The following is a 19,224-nucleotide window of genomic DNA, read 5'->3' on the forward strand; positions in this document are numbered from 1 at the left end:
TTAACATGGATGCTTGCTGCCTTCTGACATTGCCCCAATGCAAATGCATTGAGAGGTGGTGCTGTGAATGCTCTGAGAGTAGTTATAAAACAATTGTCATTTTAAGTCACTTGTTTGTAGACTGCATACCGCTACTCTATCTGCCGTTATGCTCGTTGGGCCTTAGTGCATCATTCAGTCAGGCCTAGTCAGGAGTCTCATCTGCTCACCTCACTCCGTGTAACTTTGCCGTCTGTGAGTTTAATGAGCCCGAAGCTGAATCCTTGTTTCCCCTGCGTGCTCTGGTGACAGATTCTCCGGTGTGCGGTCTGGTTGCACCTGATGAGCAGCTGAAATGTGGCCTGGTAGAGCCTGCAGTTACGGAACTTCACTTTTTAGCAGCCATACTGGACAATGGCTGGCTCCTCCTGCGAAGCAGCCTCTTTTTGCTCAACATGTGCCTTTCACAGAGAAGAACGTTCCTGGAGCATATCAGTCTGATCCTGACTTCACAGTACAGTCCAGCCCCGAAATACCAGGCAATCCCTCTCTGAACGAGGGTGCCGGAGTTAGATCTGATGGCATCCCGTCAGAACGCCAAGCTTCCAAGGTACGGTTTAAGGTCAAGAGATCCTCAGGCCATTCTGATAGATGCTCTCCTTCCACGAGTCCTTGTTTGTATCAAACTGGAGAGGGCATTGGTGATTCTAATAGCCCCTGCATGGCCTCGCAGGATCTGATTTGCAGACCTAGTGGAGATGTCATCTCTCCCACCTTGGAGACCACCTCTGAGGAAGGAGCTTCTGATTAAGGGTCCCTTCCTTCATCCAAATCTCGTTTCTCTCAAGCTGACTGCTTGGAGATTGAACGCTTAATTCTGTCTAAGCATGGTTTTTCTGAGTCGGTCATTGAGACCAAGATTTACCATAAGATATGGCGTAAATATCTTTATTTGTGCGAATCCAAGGGCTACTCTTGGTGTATAATTAGAATTCCTAGAATTTTATCTTTTCTTCAGAAAGGCCTGGAGAAGGGATTGTCAGTCAGTACCCTGAAGGGTCAGATTTCTGCTTTATCTGTTTTACTACATAAACGTTTGGCGGATGTGCCAGATGTGCAATCTTTTTTTCAGGCCTTGGTCAAAATCAGGCCTGTCTTTGTCTGTTGCTCCTCCTTGGAGCCTTAATCTTGTTCTTAAAGTTTTACTGCTGGCTCCATTTGAGCCGTTGCATTCCATAGACATTAAATTGTTATGTTGGAAGGTTTTGTTTCTTGTTGCTATCTCTTCTGCTCAAAGAGTCTCTGAACTCTCAGCTCTGCAGTGTGATTCCCCTTATCTTATTTTTCATGCCGATAAGGCGGTTCTTCGTACTAAGTTAGGTTTCCTTCCTAAGGTTGTTTCTTATAGAAATATCAATCAGGAAATTGTTGTTCCCTCTCTTTGTCCTAATCCTTCTTTTTCCAAAGAACGTTTGTTACACAATTTGGATGTTGTACGTGCTCATTAATTCTACTTACAGGTGACTAAGGATTTTTGCCAGTCCTCTGCCCTCTTTGTCTGTTCCTCTGGGAAACGTAAAGGTCAGAAAGCTACTGCTACTACTCTTTCTTTTTGGTTACGAAGTATAATTCGCTTGGCTTATGAGACTGCTGGACAGCAGCCTCCTGGGAGAATTACGGCTCATTCCACAAGAGCTGTTTCCTCTTCTTGGGCTTTCAAAAATGAAGCTTCTGTGGAACAAATTTGCAAGGCTGCAATTTGGTCTTTTCTAAATACATTTTCCAAATTTGATACTTTTGCCTCGGCTGAGGCTTCTTTTGGGAGAAAGGTTCTTCAAGCAGTAGTGCCTTCTGTTTAGGACTGTCTGTCTTGTCCCTCCCTATTTATCTGTGTCCTCTAGCTTGGGTATTGGTTCCCAACAGTAATTACTCAAGCCGTGGACTCACCATATCTTAAGAAAGAAAAACTAAATTTATGCTTACCTGATAAATGTATTTATTTCCGGATATGATGAGTCCATGGCCCCACCCTTTATTCTAAGACAGTTGTTCTTTTGACTATAACCTCAGGCACCTCTACACCTTATGATACTCCTTTTTCTCCATTCCCCTTCGTTCGAATGATTGGGGGTTGTGGTTAAGGGAGTGATACTTAGCAGTTTAACTGTGGTGCTCTTTGCCTCCTCCTGCTGGCCAGGAGAGATATTCCCAACAGTAATTACTCAAGCCGTAGACTCGCCATATCCAGAAAGAAAGAAATTTATCAGTTAAGCATAAATTGTTTTTTTTCTTCTCTGTGTGTTGCTGCAAAACTTGTCAGGAAAAAAAAAGACAAAAAAATGTCCAATTTATTCTGAACCTGGTTATTTTTTCTTTGTCAGGTTGGTCTGCAAATGCATCAGCTGGTTTCAGTCCATAAACCATCTGCTTTTGGTGCCTCATCTGTGAAATCTGGCCCTCTTTCAGATGGATCACGCTCTCTTATAGATATGTTTCAAGTGCAAAAAATAAAGAAACCTGCAGAGGATGAAAAAAAAGAGGATGACAAAAAAGGTAGCATATGAAGTGCATGCATTCTTCAGTCATTTTATAGGGCTTGTTTCATAGATGAAAAGTAAATGTTCTTAAGAGCACAATAGTCCAACCTAAGTGTAATGGTGTTTTTCTGCTGTTACACAAGAGTAAATTTTTGTCATGATTAACACTATCAGTTGCATATTGTAAAAGTCCCTAACTATATACATTTTTCCTACTTAAAGGGATACTAAACCCAAAATGTTTCTTTCATGATTCAGATAGAGCATGCAATTTCTCCAACATAGGTGTGTCCGGTCCACGGCGTCATCCTTACTTGTGGGATATTCTCTTCCCCAACAGGAAATGGCAAAGAGCCCAGCAAAGCTGGTCACATGATCCCTCCTAGGCTCCGCCTACCCCAGTCATTCTCTTTGCCGTTGTACAGGCAACATCTCCACGGAGATGGCTTAGAGTTTTTTAGTGTTTAACTGTAGTTTTTATTATTCAATCAAGAGTTTGTTATTTTAAAATAGTGCTGGTATGTACTATTTACTCAGAAACAGAAAAGAGATGAAGATTTCTGTTTGTATGAGGAAAATGATTTTAGCAACCGTTACTAAAATCCATGGCTGTTCCACACAGGACTGTTGAGAGGAATTAACTTCAGTTGGGGGAACAGTGAGCAGTCTCTTGCTGCTTGAGGTATGACACATTCTAACAAGACGATGTAATGCTGGAAGCTGTCATTTTCCCTATGGGATCCGGTAAGCCATGTTTATTAAGATTGTAAATAAGGGCTTCACAAGGGCTTATTAAGACTGTAGACTTTTTCTGGGCTAAATCGATTCATTATTAACACATATTTAGCCTTGAGGAATCATTTAATCTGGGTATTTTGATAAGTTTATATCGGCAGGCACTTTTTTAGACACCTTTCTCTTTAGGGGCTTTCCCAAATCATAGGCAGAGCCTCATTTTCGCGCCGGTGTTGCGCACTTGTTTTTGAGAGGCATGACATGCAGTCGCATGTGTGAGGAGCTCTGATACATAGAAAAGACTTTCTGAAGGCGTCATTTGGTATCGTATTCCACTTTGGGCTTGGTTGGGTCTCAGCAAAGCAGACACCAGGGACTGTAAAGGGGTTAAAGTTAAAAACGGCTCCGGTTCCGTTATTTTAAGGGTTAAAGCTTCCAAATTTGGGGTGCAATACTTTTAAGGCTTTAAGACACTGTGGTGAAATTTTGGTGAATTTTGAACAATTCCTTCATATTTTTTCGCAATTGCAGTAATAAAGTGTGTTCAGTTTAAAATTTAAAGTGACAGTAACGGTTTTATTTTAAAACGTTTTTTGTACTTTGTTATCAAGTTTATGCCTGTTTAACATGTCTGAACTACCAGATAGACTGTGTTCTGAATGTGGGGAAGCCAGAGTTCCTTCTCATTTAAATAAATGTGATTTATGTGACAATGACAATGATGCCCAAGATGATTCCTCAAGTGAGGGGAGTAAGCATGGTACTGCATCATTCCCTCCTTCGTCTACACGAGTCTTGCCCACTCAGGAGGCCCCTAGTACATCTAGCGCGCCAATACTCCTTACTATGCAACAATTAACGGCTGTAATGGATAATTCTGTCAAAAACATTTTAGCCAAAATGCACACTTATCAGCGTAAGCGCGACTGCTCTGTTTTAGATACTGAAGAGCATGACGACGCTGATAATAATGGTTCTGAAGGGCCCCTAAACCAGTCTGATGGGGCCAGGGAGGTTTTGTCTGAGGGAGAAATTACTGATTCAGGGAACATTTCTCAACAAGCTGAACCTGATGTGATTACGTTTAAATTTAAGTTGGAACATCTCCGCATTCTGCTTAAGGAGGTATTATCCACTCTGGATGATTGTGACAAGTTGGTCATCCCAGAGAAACTATGTAAAATGGACAAGTTCCTAGAGGTCCCGGGGCTCCCAGAAGCTTTTCCTATACCCAAGCGGGTGGCGGACATTGTAAATAAAGAATGGGAAAGGCCCGGTATTCCTTTCGTCCCTCCCCCCATATTTAAAAAATTGTTTCCTATGGTCGACCCCAGAAAGGACTTATGGCAGACAGTCCCCAAGGTCGAGGGAGCGGTTTCCACTTTAAACAAACGCACCACTATACCCATAGAAGATAGTTGTGCTTTCAAAGATCCTATGGATAAAAAATTAGAAGGTTTACTTAAAAAGATGTTTGTTCAGCAGGGTTACCTTCTACAACCAATTTCATGCATTGTCCCTGTCGCTACAGCCGCGTGTTTCTGGTTCGATGAGCTGGTAAAGGCGGTCGATAGTGATTCTCCTCCTTATGAGGAGATTATGGACAGAATCAATGCTCTCAAATTGGCTAATTCTTTCACCCTAGACGCCACTTTGCAATTGGCTAGGTTAGCGGCTAAGAATTCTGGGTTTGCTATTGTGGCGCGCAGAGCGCTTTGGTTGAAATCTTGGTCAGCTGATGCGTCTTCCAAGAACAAGCTACTTAACATTCCTTTCAAGGGGAAAACGCTGTTTGGCCCTGACTTGAAAGAGATTATCTCTGATATCACTGGGGGTAAGGGCCATGCCCTTCCTCAGGATCGGCCTTTCAAGGCCAAAAATAAACCTAATTTTCGTCCCTTTCGTAGAAACGGACCAGCCCAAAGTGCTACGTCCTCTAAGCAAGAGGGTAATACTTCTCAAGCCAAGCCAGCTTGGAGACCAATGCAAGGCTGGAACAAGGGAAAGCAGGCCAAGAAACCTGCCACTGCTACCAAGACAGCATGAAATGTTGGCCCCCGATCCGGGACCGGATCTGGTGGGGGGCAGACTCTCTCTCTTCGCTCGGGCTTGGGCAAGAGATGTTCTGGATCCTTGGGCGCTAGAAATAGTCTCCCAAGGTTATCTTCTGGAATTCAAGGGGCTTCCCCCAAGGGGGAGGTTCCACAGGTCTCAGTTGTCTTCAGACCACATAAAAAGACAGGCATTCTTACGTTGTGTAGAAGACCTGTTAAAAATGGGAGTGATTCATCCTGTTCCATTAGGAGAACAAGGGATGGGGTTCTACTCCAATCTGTTCATAGTTCCCAAAAAAGAGGGAACGTTCAGACCAATCTTAGATCTCAAGATCTTAAACAAGTTTCTCAAGGTTCCATCGTTCAAAATGGAAACCATTCGAACAATTCTTCCTTCCATCCAGGAAGGTCAATTCATGACCACGGTGGATTTAAAGGATGCGTATCTACATATTCCTATCCACAAGGAACATCATCGGTTCCTAAGGTTCGCATTCCTGGACAAGCATTACCAGTTCGTGGCGCTTCCTTTCGGATTAGCCACTGCTCCAAGGATTTTCACAAAGGTACTAGGGTCCCTTCTAGCTGTGCTAAGACCAAGGGGCATTGCTGTAGTACCTTACTTGGACGACATTCTGATTCAAGCGTCGTCCCTTCCTCAAGCAAAGGCTCACACGGACATTGTCCTGGCCTTTCTCAGATCTCACGGATGGAAAGTGAACGTGGAAAAGAGTTCTCTATCTCCGTCAACAAGGGTTCCCTTCTTGGGGACAATAATAGACTCCTTAGAAATGAGGATTTTTCTGACAGAGGCCAGAAAAACAAAACTTCTAGACTCTTGTCGGATACTTCATTCCGTTCCTCTTCCTTCCATAGCGCAGTGCATGGAAGTGATAGGTTTGATGGTAGCGGCAATGGACATAGTTCCTTTTGCGCGCATTCATCTAAGACCATTACAACTGTGCATGCTCAGTCAGTGGAATGGGGACTATACAAACTTGTCTCCGAGGATACAAGTAAATCAGAGGACCAGAGACTCACTCCGTTGGTGGCTGTCCCTGGACAACCTGTCACAAGGGATGACCTTCCGCAGACCAGAGTGGGTCATTGTCACGACCGACGCCAGTCTGATGGGCTGGGGCGCGGTCTGGGGATCCCTGAAAGCTCAGGGTCTTTGGTCTCGGGAAGAATCTCTTCTACCGATAAATATTCTGGAACTGAGAGCGATATTCAATGCTCTCAAGGCTTGGCCTCAGCTAGCGAGGGCCAAGTTCATACGGTTTCAATCAGACAACATGACAACTGTTGCGTACATCAACCATCAGGGGGGAACAAGGAGTTCCCTGGCGATGGAAGAAGTGACCAAAATCATTCTATGGGCGGAGTCTCACTCCTGCCACCTGTCTGCTATCCACATCCCAGGAGTGGAAAATTGGGAAGCGGATTTTCTGAGTCGTCAGACATTGCATCCGGGGGAGTGGGAACTCCATCCGGAAATCTTTGCCCAAGTCACTCAACTGTGGGGAATTCCAGACATGGATCTGATGGCCTCTCGTCAGAACTTCAAAGTTCCTTGCTACGGGTCCAGATCCAGGGATCCCAAGGCGGCTCTAGTGGATGCACTAGTAGCACCTTGGACCTTCAAACTAGCTTATGTATTCCCGCCGTTTCCTCTCATCCCCAGGCTGGTAGCCAGGATCAATCAGGAAAGGGCGTCGGTGATCTTGATAGCTCCTGCGTGGCCACGCAGGACTTGGTATGCAGATCTGGTGAATATGTCATCGGCTCCACCATGGAAGCTACCTTTGAGACGAGACCTTCTTGTTCAAGGTCCGTTCGAACATCCGAATCTGGTCTCACTCCAGCTGACTGCTTGGAGATTGAACGCTTGATCTTATCGAAGCGAGGGTTCTCAGATTCTGTTATCGATACTCTTGTTCAGGCCAGAAAGCCTGTAACTAGAAAGATTTACCACAAAATTTGGAAAAAATATATCTGTTGGTGTGAATCTAAAGGATTCCCTTGGGACAAGGTTAAGATTCCTAAGATTCTATCCTTCCTTCAAGAAGGATTGGAAAAAGGATTATCTGCAAGTTCCCTGAAGGGACAGATTTCTGCCTTGTCTGTGTTACTTCACAAAAAGCTGACAGCTGTGCCAGATGTTCAAGCCTTTGTTCAGGCTCTGGTTAGAATCAAGCCTGTTTACAAACCTTTGACTCCTCCTTGGAGTCTCAACTTAGTTCTTTCAGTTCTTCAGGGGGTTCCGTTTGAACCCTTACATTCCGTTGATATTAAGTTATTATCTTGGAAAGTTTTGTTTTTGGTTGCAATTTCTTCTGCTAGAAGAGTTTCAGAATTATCTGCTCTGCAGTGTTCTCCTCCTTATCTGGTGTTCCATGCAGATAAGGTGGTTTTACGTACTAAACCTGGTTTTCTTCCAAAAGTTGTTTCTAACAAAAACATTAACCAGGAGATTATCGTACCTTCTCTGTGTCCGAAACCAGTTTCGAAGAAGGAACGTTTGTTGCACAATTTGGATGTTGTTCGCGCTCTAAAATTCTATTTAGATGCTACAAAGGATTTTAGACAAACATCTTACTTGTTTGTTGTTTATTCCGGTAAAAGGAGAGGTCAAAAAGCAACTTCTACCTCTCTCTCTTTTTGGATTAAAAGCATCATCAGATTGGCTTACGAGACTGCCGGACGGCAGCCTCCCGAAAGAATCACAGCTCATTCCACTAGGGCTGTGGCTTCCACATGGGCCTTCAAGAACGAGGCTTCTGTTGATCAGATATGTAGGGCAGCGACTTGGTCTTCACTGCACACTTTTACCAAATTTTACAAGTTTGATACTTTTGCTTCTTCTGAGGCTATTTTTGGGAGAAAGGTTTTGCAAGCCGTGGTGCCTTCCATCTAGGTGACCTGATTTGCTCCCTCCCATCATCCGTGTCCTAAAGCTTTGGTATTGGTTCCCACAAGTAAGGATGACGCCGTGGACCGGACACACCTATGTTGGAGAAAACAGAATTTATGTTTACCTGATAAATTACTTTCTCCAACGGTGTGTCCGGTCCACGGCCCGCCCTGGTTTTTTAATCAGGTCTGATAATTTATTTTCTTTAACTACAGTCACCACGGTATCATATGGTTTCTCCTATGCAAATATTCCTCCTTAACGTCGGTCGAATGACTGGGGTAGGCGGAGCCTAGGAGGGATCATGTGACCAGCTTTGCTGGGCTCTTTGCCATTTCCTGTTGGGGAAGAGAATATCCCACAAGTAAGGATGACGCCGTGGACCGGACACACCGTTGGAGAAAGTAATTTATCAGGTAAACATAAATTCTGTTTTTAAGCAACTTTCTAATTTACTCCTATTATAAATTTGTCTTCATTCACTTGCTATCTTTATTTGAAAACAAAGAATGGAAGCTTAGGAGCCGGCCTATTTTTGGTTCAGCACCTGTATGTATTTGGTATTTGTAAAGCGCGGCTAATCACCCATAAGGGTCTCAAGGCGTTTTAAGTAGTCCTGTCAGTCTCTCAGTGAGGGCTTGGATGAAAGTTAAAGTCCGGAGAAGCAGGGAGTTTCTGTCTTGCGAAACCATCCCGATTCATATTAACAGCTCCTCGAGCAATCGGCGTTGTCCAACTTCGCTCCGCTTCCTGCTTTCTTCTCTCGAGTCCATTTGCGGAGGCGATGCCACTGTTCGTCACACTTAAAAGGCTGTGTTCCTGTTCCACTGCGTAGATTCTGGTAAGATTGTTTCATTTTACTTTATCGTGAATGTTTTACCGATAGGTTACCAGACCTTGCGGGTCTAACTATATGACATAAGGGTCTCAGTGAGTCTCTGTTAGTATCTTGGAATTGAGGGTTAATATCTCCTGAGGGGGGTTATTGAACAGGAGGGGTTATAATCATGTTTGTGATTCAACCCACTTATGTGTGATGTTTATGGGCTCATGGTTGGAACTTTGAGGCCTTTGGAAGTGACACGGGCTTTTGGTTGGGGGCACTTTTTTGGATTGTTCAGTTCACCTTGTGTTCGGACGTTGTTCCGTTCCGTTCCACATTTCCGCATTCCTGAACATGTGGTGAAGGAGATATTCTAGTCTGCAGGTGTCTGGTCATAGGAGGTGGTGAGTGCCCTAGCCATTGGGGGTGTCAGGTGCCGTTTTTGTTTTTTAATACTTTAGTCCATATTTAAATATCCTCTATCCAGTTATGGAGGATTCTTCTGCTGAGACTGTGTTAATTTCAGATTCAGTTACAGAGGATTCTGATACTGAGACTATTTTGATTTCAGATTCTGTGACAAATCCGGAGTTGCCTCTTTGACTCCTGTCAACCAGTTTTGTTCCGAATGCCATTTCAGAGCGCCTGGTTCCTCAGCATCGGGGAATCAAGGGACTGCTGAGCCATCCGCCTCCGGGGGTCCTGTCCTCCAAGAGGCGAGTTCCCTACCAAATCATACTTCTACACATGTGGTAACCCAGTTTATGATTCCTCCATGCGGGGTGGCGTGTTTCCCCCGGAGGTTGCAGCACGTTTTCGCTTCCACATAATGTTGGCGATTGTTCGGCTGCAGAGTCCAGACGTTTCTTTGATAATGTGCTTGTGCCCTATTGTCCTGGGCCTTCCGCCTTGGGGAGGGCCTCTACAGTTCCCCGCGGGTGTAACTGTCCCTGTGTGCTGTGCCTTTCGTTACAGGATTGCGTGCCTTCGCGTGTTGCCCAGACATGTTTTTCAGTTATTGAATGACCCCATCGTTAGCAGATTTGGGGATTTTCAGTCTGCTAATTCGAATGGTGCACCTTATTAGACATGTGGGGATGAAGTAATCTCCTGATTGTCATTTGTTTGAGATCTTTCCCAGTTTTGTAAGATAGGGCTCCATTTGGCTGGTCCTGCGGCTAGGCCTGTGTCTTTTTGGGCAATAACCTCCGGGATGCCTTATATTTTATTTTTATCCGATGGCATGGGTGTTATTTGTTTCTCCTACATTGGTGTGTCCGGTCCATGGCTTCATCCTTACTTGTGGGAATATTCTCTTCCCTAACAGGAAATGGCAAAGAGGCACACAGCAAAAGCTGTCCATATAGCCCCTCCTCTGGCTCCGCCCCCCAGTCATTCTCTTTGCCTGCTCTGAACAAGTAGCATCTCCACAGGGATGGTAAAGAGTATGTGGTGTTAGTTGTAGTTTTATTTCTTCTATCAAGAGTTTGTTATTTTAAAATAGTGCCGGTTTGTACTATTTACTCTACAACAGAAAGTAATAAAGAGTTCTGTTAAAAGAGGTGTATGATTTTAGCACCAGTAACTAAAATCCATTGCTGTTACCACGCAGGACTGTTGAAACCAGAGAACTTCAGTTGGGGGTAACAGTTTGCAGACTTATCTGCTTCAGGTATGACCAGTCTCCTTTCTAACAACACATAGTAATGCTAGAAGACTGTCAGTTTTTCCCCTCATGGGACCGGTAAGCCATTTTCTTAGACTCAGTAACAGATTAAAGGCTTGGTTGACACTATTGTGGGCTAAATCGATTTGCTTATATCATATTCTTATGACATTTGGAGTGTTTTATGAACTTAGAAACACTTTTGGGGACGTTTTAATTATGCCTGGCATTGGTTTAGACGCCTAATCTAGTCAGAAAGGCCCCTTCACTCTAGTATGCAGAGGGAGGAGGCCTCATTTTCGCGCCTCAGTTGCGCAGTTACTTCCAAAGGCAGTGCATGCAGCTTCATGTGAGAGGGTCCTGTGGCTGAGAAACAGACTCCGGAAGGCTTATTTCTGTGGTGAATAACCCCTAAGGAAGGTAAAAGCCGCAGCAAAGTCTGTGGCAGGGACTGTAGTGTGTTTAAACCGGTTAAATTGAACAATTAGCTCCGGTTTGCTTATTTAAGGGTCTAGAAACTTCATATTTGGTGTGCAATACTTTCAAAGCATTAAGACACTGGGGTGTAAATTTTATAAAGATCGGATATTTCCTTCATAGTTTTTTGAACATTCAGAAATAAAGTGTGTTCTTTTTATTATTTAAAGAGACAGTAACGGTTTTGTATAAAATCGTTTTTATTGCATTAATAGCCTGCCTAAATCTGCCTAACATGTCTGTACTTTCAGATAGCATATGTTCTGTGTGTATGGAGGCCAAGGTGGTTCCCCCTTTAAATGTATGTGCAAATTGTGCCATGGCGTCCAAACAAAGTAAGGACAGTACTGTCACATTTAATAAGGTTGCCCAAGATGATTCTTCAAATGAAGGTAGTGGGGATAGTTCATCATCCTCTCCTTCTGTGTCAACACCAGTTTTGCCCGCGCAGGCGATACCTAGTACATCTAGCGCGCCAATGCTTGTTACTATGCAGCAATTAACAGCAGTAATGGATAATTCTATAGCAAATCTTTTATCCAAACTGCCAGCATTTACCAGAAAGCGTGATTGCTCAGTTTTAAATACAGAGGATGAGCAAGCAGGCGCTGACGATAATTTATCTGTTATACCCTCACATCAACCTGAATTGGCAGTGAAGGAGGGTCTGTCCGAGGGAGAAATTTCTGATTCAGGAAAAATTTCTCAGCAGGCAGAACCTGATATCGTGGCATTTAAATTTAAGCTAGAACATCTCCGCGCCCTGCTTAAGGAGGTGCTAGCTACTCTTGATGATTGTGATTCTTTGGTAATTCCAGAGAATTTGTGCAAAATGGACAAATTCTTAGAGATCCCAGTGCACGCTGATGCCTTTCCGATACCCAAGAGGGTGGCGGACATAGTGAATAATGAGTGGGAGAAGCCAGGTATACCTTTTGTTCCACCTCCTATATTTAAGATAATGTTCCCCATTGTTGACCCCAGAAGGGACGCATGGCAAACGGTCCCTAAGGTAGAGGGGGCAGTTTCAACGTTAGCAAAGCGCACAACTATTCCTATAGAGGACAGTTGCGCTTTCAAAGATCCTATGGATAAAAAATTGGAAGGATTGCTTAAAAGGATTTTTGTTCAGCAGGGTTTCCTTCTTCAACCAATTTCGTGCATTATTCCCGTCACCTCGGCGGCGTCTTTTTGGTTCGAGGAACTAGAAAGTTCGCTCCAAAAGGAGACTCCATATGATGAAGTCATGGACAGAATTCACGCACTAAAGTTGGCTAATTCCTTTATTTTGGATGCCGCTTTTCAATTAGCAAAGTTAGCGGCAAAAAACTCAGGTTTTGCAATTGTGGCGCGCAGGGCGCTTTGGCTAAAATCTTGGTCGGCGGATGTGTCGTCCAAAACAAAATTACTTAATATTCCTTTCAAAGGTAAGACCCTTTTCGGGCCAGAATTGAAGGAGATTATTTCTGACATCACTGGGGGAAAGGGCCATGCCCTCCCACAGGATAGGCCTTTCATGGCTAAGAACAAGTCTAATTTTCGTTCCTTTCGCAATTTCAGGAACGGACCGGCTTCTAACTCTGCAAACTCTAGACAAGAGGGTAACACTTCCCAGCCTAAACCAGCATGGAAACCATTGCAAGGCTGGAACAAGGGTAAACAGGCCAAGAAGCCTGCTGCTGCTAACAAGACAGCATGAAAGGGTAGCCCCCGATCCGGGACCGGATCTAGTAGGGGGCAGACTTTCTCTCTTTGCTCAGGCTTGGGCAAGAGATGTTCCGGATCCCTGGGCACTAGAAATTGTCTCTCAGGGGTATCTTCTAGAGTTCAAGGAACTCCCTCCAAGGGGAAGGTTCCACATGTCTCGCTTATCTTCAGACCAGATAAAGAGACAGGCATTCTTACATTGCGTAGGAGACCTATTAAAGATGGGAGTGATACACCCAGTTCCAACAGCTGAGCAAGGTCTGGGGTTTTACTCAAACCTGTTTGTAGTTCCCAAAAAAGAGGGAACTTTCAGACCAATTCTGGATTTAAAAATACTAAACAAATTCCTCAGAGTTCCATCATTCAAAATGGAAACTATTCGGACGATCTTACCAACAATCCAGGAAGGTCAATATATGACTACCGTGGATTTAAAGGATGCGTACCTGCATATTCCTATCCACAAAGATCACCATCAGTTCCTAAGGTTCGCCTTTCTGGACAAACATTACCAGTTCGTGGCTCTTCCATTCGGTTTAGCCACTGCTCCCAGAATTTTCACAAAGGTACTAGGGTCCCTTCTAGCGGTTCTAAGGCCGAGGGGCATTGCTGTTGCACCTTACCTAGACGACATTCTAATCCAAGCGTCGTCCCTTTCCAAAGCAAGGGCTCATACAGACATTGTTTTAGCCTTTCTAAGATCTCACGGGTGGAAGGTGAACATAGAAAAAAGTTCCCTGTCCCCGTCCACAAGGGTTCCCTTTCTGGGAACAATAATAGATTCTGTGGAAATTAAGATTTTTCTGACAGAGGTCAGAAAGTTAAAACTTCTAAAAGCTTGTCGAGTTCTTCATTCTATTCCTCAGCCTTCCATAGCTCAGTGCATGGAAGTTATAGGACTAATGGTTGCAGCAATGGACGTGGTTCCTTTTGCTCGAATTCATTTAAGACCATTGCAGCTGTGCATGCTCAAAGAGTGGAATGGGGATTATGCAGACTTGTCTCCCCAAATTCAAGTAGACCAGGTAACCAGAGACTCACTCCTCTGGTGGTTGACTCAAGTTCACCTGTCTCAGGGAATGAGTTTCCGCAGACCAGAGTGGGTCATTGTCACGACCGACGCCAGCCTCTTGGGCTGGGGCGCGGTCTGGGACTCTCTGAAAGCTCAGGGTCTATGGTCTCGGGAAGAGTCTCTTCTCCCGATAAACATTTTGGAACTGAGAGCGATATTCAATGCGCTCCGGGCTTGGCCTCAACTAGCGAAGGCCAGATTCATAAGATTTCAGTCGGACAACATGACGACTGTAGCGTACATCAATCATCAGGGGGGAACAAAGAGTTCCTTGGCGATGAGAGAGGTATCCAAGATCATCAAATGGGCGGAGGATCACTCCTGCCATCTATCTGCAATCCACATCCCAGGAGTAGACAACTGGGAGGCGGATTATTTGAGTCGTCAGACTTTCCATCCAGGGGAGTGGGAACTCCACCCGGAAGTCTTTGCCCAGTTAACTCAACTATGGGGCATTCCAGACATGGATCTGATGGCGTCCCGTCAGAACTCCAAGGTTCCTCGCTACGGGTCCAGATCCAGGGATCCCAAGGCGACACTAGTGGATGCATTGGTGGCGCCTTGGTCGTTCAACCTAGCTTATGTGTTTCCACCGTTCCCTCTCCTTCCCAGGCTTGTAGCCAGGATCAAACAGGAGAAGGCCTCAGTGATTCTGATAGCTCCTGCGTGGCCACGCAGGAGTTGGTATGCAGACCTGGTGAATATGTTATTGGTTCCACCATGGAAGCTACCTTTGAGGCAGGATCTTCTAGTACAACGTCCATTGAAACATCCAAATCTAGTCTCTCTGCAACTGACTGCTTGGAAATTGAACGCTTGATTCTATCTAAGCGTGGGTTTTCAGATTCGGTTATAGATACTCTGGTTCAAGCCAGAAAACCGGTGACTAGGAAAATTTACCATAAGATATGGCAAAAATATATCTGTTGGTGCGAATCCAAGGGATTCTCTTGGAATAAAATTAAAATTCCTAGGATACTTTCCTTTCTCCAAGAGGGTTTGGATAATGGTTTGTCAGCTAGTTCCTTAAAAGGACAGATATCTGCTCTGTCTGTTTTGTTGCACAAACGACTGGCAGCCGTGCCAGATGTACAGGCATTAGTCAGAATCAAGCCTGTCTACAGACCTATGACTCCTCCATGGAGTCTAAATTTAGTTCTTTCAGTTCTTCAAGGGGTTCCGTTTGAACCCTTACATTCCATAGATATTAAGTTACTTTCTTGGAAAGTTCTGTTTTTGGTTGCTATTTCTTCTGCTAGAAGAGTTTCTGAATTGTCTGCTTTGCAGTGTACTTCACCCTATCTGGTGTTCCATACAGATAAGGTAGTTTTACGTACCAAGCCTGGTTTTCTTCCAAAGGTGGTTTGCAACAGGAATATTAACCAGGAAATAGTTGTTCCTTCTCTGTGTCCGAATCCAGTTTCAAAGAAGGAACGTTTGTTACACAACCTAGATGTGGTCCGTGCTTTAAAATTCTATTTAGAGGCAACAAAGGATTTCAGACAGACATCATCCTTGTTTGTTGTTTATTCTGGTAAGAAGAGAGGGCAGAAAGCTACTGCTACCTCTTTCCTTTTGGCTGAAAAGCATCATCCGATTGGCTTATGAGACTGCCGGACGGCAGCCTCCTGAACGAATTACAGCTCACTCTACTAGGGCTGTGGCTTCCACATGAGCCTTCAAGAACGAGGCTTCTGTTGATCAGATCTGTAAGGCAGGGACTTGGTCTTCCCTGCACACTTTTACCAAATTTTACAAATTCGATACTTATGCTTCTTCGGAGGCTGTTTTTGGGAGAAAGGTTTTGCAAGCCGTGGTGCCTTCCGTTTAGGTTACCTGACTTGCTCCCTCCCTTCATCCGTGTCCTAGAGCTTTGGTATTGGTTCCCACAAGTAAGGATGAAGCCGTGGACCGGACACACAAATGTAGGAGAAAACAGAATTTATGCTTACCTGATAAATTTCTTTCTCCTACGGTGTGTCCGGTCCACGGCCCGCCCTGGCTTTTTTGTCAGGTTTAAAATTTTTGTCTCTATACACTACAGTCACCACGGCACCCTATGGTTTCTCCTTTTTCTCCTAACCGTCGGTCGAATGACTGGGGGGCGGAGCCAGAGGAGGGGCTATATGGACAGCTTTTGCTGTGTGCCTCTTTGCCATTTCCTGTTAGGGAAGAGAATATTCCAACAAGTAAGGATGAAGCCGTGGACCGGACACACCGTAAGAGAAAGAAATTTATCAGGTAAGCATAAATTCTGTTTTTTGCTTCCTTCAGGAACCTTCTGGGATTGATACTCTTCATTACTTCTTCGGAAGTTGTTTTGGACATGTTAGTCCTATGTTAAAAATGTCTGTTTTCTGTTTTTTCCCTTATGAAGGAGAATTTCTGCAGCTTGCCGATTAGGACCCTGGGTGCAGGCTGGTTCTGTCGGGTTCGTTCGGTTTTGCGGCTGTTTAGACACGTGGCGCTGTTCTGCTCGGCTGGTTCGGTAGAAGCGCCAAGTGCTAAGGTTATCATTGTTTTTCATGTTCAACTAAGCATTCAAGAGGACCCGTGGGTCCGTAAGGTGGGAAGGATTGTTTCATTCCTTATATCCTTCAGTCATAGATGGCCAGGCAGGGGAGTTTCCCGCTGCGGTACTGTATCTGACATCTGATTTCATCAGAACCTAGAGCCTTCCCCATGTGGTGGAGGGTTGGAGGGCTTAACGCCCCTTACCACAGTTGAGCGGTTTGGCCTTCATTTTTAAGCCTCTGAATTTGTCCTTTTGGGCTTGATCCAACAGCTTGTAAGGGTAGCTGTCTAGCATGCGGAAGGTTTGCAGTTTGAAAACAGTTGCAGTTCTTCACACCTTGCAGGTGTACGCATAAGCTGTTTATAGTGTATCTAGATACAGCTCTTACTCTTTGACGTGTACTGTCTGAGTTATAAGAGACCTTTGGTCCTCTTCCATTGTCTCTGGGCGAGTTGGATCTCCTTTTAGGGATCTGTGTTTCCGGTTGATGGTGGTTCCCTGCGGGGACTTTGTTTAGCTTGGTTTTCCGGAGCTGGGTAGGCTAAGTGCCTTTCTCTTCCTTGTGTCCTCTGTTTGTGTGGAGGTGATAGGGAGACTAGTCCTGCTAGTAGGAGTTTTTTTACCTTGAGGTATCCCTTGGTTGTCCTGAGGCTTTGAGAAGTATATTCATACGACTTTTTAGTTCTAGGGTAAGGTTTGCCTGAACTATTAGGTGCCCGGACCTTTTTTCTCCCTGAGACTTCCGGTTGCTTAAACTTCGCTTGGCCTTTTTCCTGACCCAGTTTTGGGTGGTTTTGGAATCTTGAATCTCAGGGTTGGTCGGGGTGTTCCACGGTTGTGGGAACTTGGGCTATGTCCTTTTCCATCTGCCTGACCTGGTCATGATTGGCCAGGTTTTCTGAGTATTTTTTACTCTTTGCCACAAGAGTAGCCCATGTCATCTAGTGGTTAGCTGTGTGGCTTGTCCAATGTCCAATTTCTGGTGCGCCTTATTGTTGCATTCCCCTGGTCAGCTTTCCAGTATTCCCATGGATTCCCTGCTCGGCAGGCGAATGGGTTGGGTGTGCCTCTGCTTGGCAAGCTACTTGTAGGGGGGGTCCTTTTCGGGCCTTGAGTAGTTGTTGCCCTTCCAGCATCATCCCTTTTCTTTAGGGGATATTCTCCTCCCTATGGAGATGGAGTCCTTGCTCGGGGCTTCTCCTGGCTGGGAGACGGAAAGGTGGGTCTTGCTGGCTCCAAGTCAGACTTGTTGGGCCATTATTTTGATAGATCCTTAGGTATATGGCCTTGTTGTCTGTTTTCATAGTCAGGTTATACTTGTACTCTGTGGGGATGGCTGTGCTATCCTTACGCTCGTACCTGTTTTGTGATTCTTTTGTTCCCCTGTCTTGGATCCCTGAGGCTGGGTTGGTCCAGCTGGGTGTGGGTCTGCAGGTCAGGATGGCCGAGCGATCTAAGGCGCTGCATTCGAGTCGCAGTCTCCTCTGGATGTGTGAGCTTGTTGAGTCTATCCTGTTAGCTCAGCCTTCTAAGGTATAGATTTTCCTTTCAACTCGCTCCATTGATTTCAGGAGAGGGTTTACTCTTCCTTCGGGTTCTGAGGGTATACTCTCCTTCTTGGGGGGGCCTCAATTTGAGGTTTTGTGTTCCCCTTTTTAGGGACCTGTGTGTAGGTCCGGCGACTTAGGTTGCCTGGCGCGTGCCCTCTGTCCGGGGGTTGCTTTTGCAGTCTGTTTCTTGCTTGACTGCTTCTTCTTCCTCGCATGTACCCTCTGTGTAGTCCTGTTATGGACTCTGTGTTCTCAAACTTGTTTTTTTTTCACCAGGGTGTATTACACGCTTTTTCATGGTCGAATGCCTTGGTATTCTATGGTCAGACACTGGGAGGACTTTGCCTCTTTAGTTTCATTCCGTGCTTGCAGGATGTTGGAGAGACATCTGTTTTGTCTCTGTGCCTGGTCTTATCCCAGGTTTCGCTTGGCATAGGTGTGTCCTCCTTTCCCTGTTTGGGTCCCTTTGGGTCTCTGTGAGCTGGGCTTACTCTTGGAGGTGTTCTTTTTTGTATTAGGGGACCTTTCTGTTTCCTTGGTTCTCCTTTTCCTTGTCCCCTTGGGGGTTTTGGCTGGTGTCCCCTTCATTTGTGGGGGTGAACGGTGGGGGACCCTCTGTTGGGCGAAGGTGTCTCCTGGAGGACTGTTGGCTCATTTGATTCCGTTTGCGGTCTCTAGTTTGGCTTCTGGACTAACTACAAGTCAGTGTCTTTGGGGCTTTTCCTCTTAAAATTTTCTCGGCTTTGGACGAAGCTGGGTTTTTTATTGGGTAGAGGTTCAGGCCTGGTGCCCTCAGTATGGGCCGCCTATTGTACCCTCCCATCTTGGCATTCAGTGTCCTCTATAGCTTGGGTATTGTTTTCCTAAAAGTAATGAATGCAGCTGTGGACTCTTTCCATTTAAGAAGAAGAACATAAATTATGCTTACCTGATAATTTCCTTTTCTTCTGATGGAAAGAGTCCATAGCTCCCCACCTGTAATTTTATGTGGGGTGTCCTTATATTCTTCTGGCACCTTTCACCCTGATATTTCTTCTACTGTTCCTTGTTCCTCGGCAGAATGACTGGGGGATGAGGGGAGTGGGAGGTGTATTTAGCCTTTGGCTGGGTTGTCTTTGCCTCCTCCTGGTGGCCAGGTTCTTATTTCCCAAGAGTAATGAATACAGCTGTGGATTCTTTTCATCAGAAGAAAAGG

The 19,224-nt window shown here is 45.0% G+C and overlaps 1 protein-coding gene across 1 annotated transcript in view; it reads left to right on the top strand.

The window, feature by feature from the left end:
• Positions 1-19,224, top strand: part of REV1 (REV1 DNA directed polymerase) — a 390,819-nt gene that overhangs the window by 289,542 nt on the left and 82,053 nt on the right. Inside the window, 1 exon segment of the mRNA XM_053707683.1 lies at positions 2,361-2,532. Coding sequence (XP_053563658.1) covers positions 2,361-2,532 — 172 coding nt within the window.

Source organism: Bombina bombina, chromosome 3, assembly GCF_027579735.1.
Source record: "Bombina bombina isolate aBomBom1 chromosome 3, aBomBom1.pri, whole genome shotgun sequence".
Taxonomy (NCBI): Eukaryota; Metazoa; Chordata; class Amphibia; order Anura; family Bombinatoridae; genus Bombina; species Bombina bombina.